General features: G+C 42.0%; 1 protein-coding gene across 1 annotated transcript in view; it reads right to left on the reverse strand.

Moving 5' to 3' along the window:
• Positions 1 to 5,101, reverse strand: part of RYR3 (ryanodine receptor 3) — a 400,958-nt gene that overhangs the window by 240,172 nt on the left and 155,685 nt on the right. Inside the window, exons 20-22 of the mRNA XM_011932727.1 lie at positions 3,728 to 3,832; positions 2,242 to 2,345; positions 1,000 to 1,083 (exon numbers count right to left, since the gene is read on the reverse strand). Coding sequence (XP_011788117.1) covers positions 1,000 to 1,083; positions 2,242 to 2,345; positions 3,728 to 3,832 — 293 coding nt within the window. The remainder of the gene's footprint in view (positions 1 to 999; positions 1,084 to 2,241; positions 2,346 to 3,727; positions 3,833 to 5,101) is intronic.

A 5,101-nucleotide genomic window follows, 5' to 3' on the forward strand; every position in this document is an offset into this window, starting at 1 on the left:
AAAAAAAAAAAAAAGAAAAAAAGAAAAAGGTATCTGTGGTCCTACGGCCACTGACTGCCTGGGCCAAAGCCAGACTCCAACAGTGATGAACCATAGACTAGGGCTCAATCCATCCAGGACCTCTGAGCAGCATGAGATGCAGGGTCTATTGTAGGTAGGTAGGTAGAAGATAATGTTCTGCATCCACCTTTTCAGGACGCTGCTCTTGGGCAGAGGCAGGATGCACCGACTGTTGCATCCTGACCTCAGCAGCTTTGGCCAGCAGCCTGTCCCCCGACTGCAGCCTGTCAGATGTGCTTTTCTTGGTACTAGGAGTTGCGTGTGTGAGAGTGGATCTTGGAAGGTTAAGAGGAAAGAAGGGGGAAGATACATATTTGATTAAAGCTGGCACTGCTTGGCTCCTAAGTGATGATGACACCTGTGTGTGAACCCATCTGCACATCTGCTGGCATGCATGAGAGCAAGCAAACAAGGGAGCCAGTGGATGTGCCACTGAGCAGGCATTTGAATGTGCAAGGAAAAGAAATGTGCACCTCTGTCTGAATGTAGCGGGAGAGAGGGAGAGTAGGACACAGGCAGATGTAGGGGGTCAAATGAACGGTGGCAGAGATACCCCTTCCACAAAGGACTTATAAGGCTGGTCCAGTGGCAGAGGAGTGACTCTCTGTCATGACCGTGAACCATTTTTAAGCTTTTGTGCTGAATGCTATTCTTACAGACCAAAGACAGAGCATCCATCTGACGTCTCCACACCTCCTGGCTCAAAACTAACAATATTAGTGCGAGGTCCAGGTAGAGGGGCAAAAAGAGGGAAAACCCTGAAATACTTCTTCACCAGGCTTCTATCTGAGGGCTTCAGTGCCATCCAGGAAACAGGTGAGCCCTATCTGAGCTGGTGCTAGCAAGTACGTGGGCTGCTGTCTGTCTTGGTACCACCCTCCTGGATTAAAAATCCAGGCTGAAGCGTTAAAATCTTGAACCATTAAAAAAATCACTTACTTTTTGGGCAGTTTGACCTTCTTGAGATCCTCCTCAGCAGCTGGGTTAACATGAGCAATGTGGCACCCCAGGGCCAGGAGGGTTCTGTGACACAACAGAAGAAGACCAAGGTCAACTGCAGTGTTAGGAACAGAAGGAAACCTAATTCACATCTGAGTTGAAAACAGACAAGAGCCATTCATTCAGACCAGGGGTCAGTAGACTTTTTCTGTAAGGAGCCAGAGAGTAAAATGCCTTAGGCTTTGTGAGCCATACGTCTCTGTCACAGTTACAACTCTGTGATTACAGAGCAAAGCCAGCCATAGGCAATATGCAAACCAATGAGTCTGACTCTGTTACAAAAACAATCTATTTACAAAAATAGGTAGTTGGTCTGATTGTCCCATGTGCCATAATTCGCCAACTCCCAATTTAGATGCTAGCAAGCATAAGATTACAAAAGAGAAATTTGTTAATTGCCTCTCTTGGAGACATTTTTCTATTTTATAAATTCGCATTAGAATTATATGCTGCTTCTAATTCCATGGAACAGATAGAATTCTAATACCCAGCCCCAGGTAGCAAATATTTACTGCATGATGCCTGTAAGTGCATAAGCTGTGCTTAACACCATGAAGTACAAAGCTATACCTTCAAGAAGCACCAATGTAATTGAAGGTATCCCATGTGAGCCTGTGGGACAAGGGACCTTACCAAGCATCGTTATGCCAACAAAACCACAAAGTTAAAATGTTCTGCAGTGACAACTAGAGAACAGGGAAATGCAAAGAGAACAGGTAGCAAGTCCCCAAAGAATTCAAAATGGGAGATACCAATTTGGGCTAGAAAAGTTAACGTCTAAATTAGGCCCATGGGTAGCAACATAGAAGCAAAAGTTACTTTAAAATTGAATTTTAGTGAATCAAATCAGGTTTCCCAATGGGTTTTAGAAATGCTTTATCTTTTTTCCTTTATTTAATGTGAACTGCAGGAGGTACTTGGTCTTTCGATTCTAAGTTTCTTTTCTGCATCTTACCTTTTCCCTGTCCCTAGCAAATAGCAAATGGTTTCTTAAGAAATACAGTCAATAATAATGGTGGATGGTTATGCTAAATCCTCTTGTGACATGATTCATCATCATCTCCTCTAATTTATTAGAATGTGCCATGTTTTCAGGCAAGAGACGTATCTTTGCAGTTTAGTTATAATGCATTAAATCATCTACTCATTGTTTGTACAACTTCAGCTCAATTAAACACTCACTTCAAGGTTTCAGTCGACATTTGCAGGTTATAATTCTTCTCAGTTTCGGGGAGCTTTGAAAACTCCACAAGGCAAGGGTGTTGTCTTTTATTGTCATCTCGTATCTAGGTGGTGACATAAGAAAGAATGTCATTTAAGTTTTGACAGCTGGCACTGCATGGGAAAACAGAACAGAACATACTTTGAAACACGGCCCAGGCAATCCGTATCAGGCAAGACAAAGACAGCAACTTGCTGATAGGCAAACAGATGATCTCTCTAGTAAATGAGACACACAGTCTCCAAGTTGCCAGTGGTTTGTGCTCTGTGGATTTATTTCTAGACAAGCACCTGCATTTTGAACATACTTTCCCAGAGAAGCAGTGTTACATGTGGTGGCCATGCTCTTGCTCCTCCAAAATTCATGTAAACATAATGTTACTGAAGAGGAACATTCTTCAGTATAGGACAGGCTACAGAATCTGGACCAGTGTTGTGCAGTAGAATCAAAAGTCAGCCACAAAAGTGAAGCATATTTGTAATTTTGAATTTTCTAGTAGCCACATTAGAAAATCAAAAAGAAAAGTTGAAATTAATCGTGTGTTTTATTTAACCTAATAAATGCAAAATAATCACCTTAACAAGTAATCAATAGAAGAAATTGTTTATGAGATATTTTACTTTTTCTCCCACACTAATCTTCAAAATCTGGTGACTATTTTACACTTTTAGTACATGTCAATCCAAACTAGTCACACTTCCAAATACTCGGCAGCCACATGAGACTCACGGCTTTGTCTTAGACATTACAGTTCTAGACATTAAGTAATTCATTCATTCAACAAACATTTGTTGAATGCCTGTACTACATGACAGACTCTGAGCTAGATATTAGGAGTTCAACAGTGAAGCCATCCTCACGTGGTGAGAATATTTTATGGTAGCTATATAAATACATAAGTGTGGGAGTGCAGAGACTTTGTCAGTAACTAAACTAGAATGTGTGTCATCTGAGAGTGTCGGGGTAATAGGAAGCTTCAGAACTCACCTGTCCTTCTGCCTTCAGACATGACCTTACACAAATCATGGAACATAGTCAATTTACATTCTCTCTGAAAAATGATTTCTAGTGAAAGATTCCCTATCCTCCCCTGAGTGTCCATTAATCTTAGTGATACATCTGAAAACCATATTAAACAAGTTCTGATGCAAAACAATGAATCAGCCACTTCTCACTATCCACACAGAGGTGACAACTTTTTTTCTGAAGGAGAGATGCGAGTATTCTGAAGCAGGTGCTGAGAAACAACGATATATCCCAAATAAAATAAACCAGTATTTGGGAGTAAGAAGGGGGACAGACTTCTGGTCCTGTCTGTGAAGATCTGCTCTTCTCAGTGTTCCTGACTAGTGAATGCAATGAAAACTAGGCATGCAGCAGGAAGAACGGTTCCAGGTAACAAGGCAATCCCATGCTCCACCCCAGCCTGGCCATTGAGACACGTACCTTGCCGAAAGTCCAGCCAAGCTCTATTTTATTCATTCCCCAAAGCTCGTGGATGTTTTCAGCTAGTCTGTCTCGGATCTTTTCGAGGTGAGGTGGCAAAACAACCTAAAAGAAAAGGAGCAAGTGAAAATCCAGAACTATAAGAATCAATTGTATTGAAACCTGTCATACAATCTATAGGAGTCAGGCACCCCACTTGAATTGGCACATCACCCAGGAGGAGCTGCAGTATCTGACCTCACTCTGCTTGACCCACACGCTCCCAGCTCTCCTCCCTCTTCCTTTCTTGGCTTCCTCTCTGCTTCTTGCTGCCTCTCTGACCATTGTCTTTTCTGTAGGTATATATGTTGCATGTTCTTCACATGTGAATGCTTGCCTCACCTTATTTTCTCTCTCCATGCTCTCTCACCCAGTAGATGATCACTCCCAAGTCAGGCCATTTCTAACCATGGTCTCAAGTTTAGACTCATGGTTCCAGCTGCCTACAGGATTCTTCTATTAAAGTGAGCTCAATATATTACTCAAAGCTGAATTTGATATTTTTCCTTCCATATCTTTTTTCTCCTCCTGTTTTTATTTTCTCTTTTTGTTGCGTGGCCCCACTACCTCTTTAAGCCTGGAAGTGATCCCATTATCTCTCCCTTGGTACTACTCCCCCCATCTGATCAGTCATGAAACCTACCATGTTCATTTCCTAAGTGTCCTTCTGAGGAATCCCCTTCTCTCCATTACTCAACCTCATTATTTTCTCTGTAGACCATTCCAAGAGCCTTATAATTGGCCTCCCCAGCTCCCCACTGATCTATCCTCTACACTGCAGCCAGTGGGATAAGTCTACAACAAAAAATTGTGTCAAAACACTCTCTAGTGTCACCCAAGTGTTCCTTGACACTAAGACTAGATGTATTAACCACATACACAGTGCTGTTCTTCAGTTCTCATCACGGTCTCTACAAACACATCCTTTTCAAACTTCTTGAAATTCTTCTAAAAGACCACACTGTTTCACAGTTCTGTGTCCTTGCATATGCAACCTTAACCTTTATTAATACTCCCCACTGTACACATCACACACACACAACCCCCACACACCCTTCCTTGGCACCTGGCAAATACCTTCAATGTTTATCCTCTCGTATTTAGTTCAAATGTTGCCACCTTTGAGAAGTTTCCCCTGATTACCTAAAGGGAGAGTTCCTCTGTATTTTCCTGATGTTTTGCTCCTATCTCTCCACAGAGGTCATAAACTGGGAGCCTAAGTTTTTTTTCCTCTCAGATTCAATCCCTAGGAAATGGGAGATTTCATATAAAATTCCAGATTTCTAGTTTCTTTTGACAACTTAGAAGATGACTAGCACTGGACCCATACCTTTG

The sequence above is a fragment of the Colobus angolensis genome, unplaced genomic scaffold, assembly GCF_000951035.1.
Source record: "Colobus angolensis palliatus isolate OR3802 unplaced genomic scaffold, Cang.pa_1.0 Scaffold97, whole genome shotgun sequence".
Lineage (NCBI taxonomy): Eukaryota > Metazoa > Chordata > Mammalia > Primates > Cercopithecidae > Colobus > Colobus angolensis.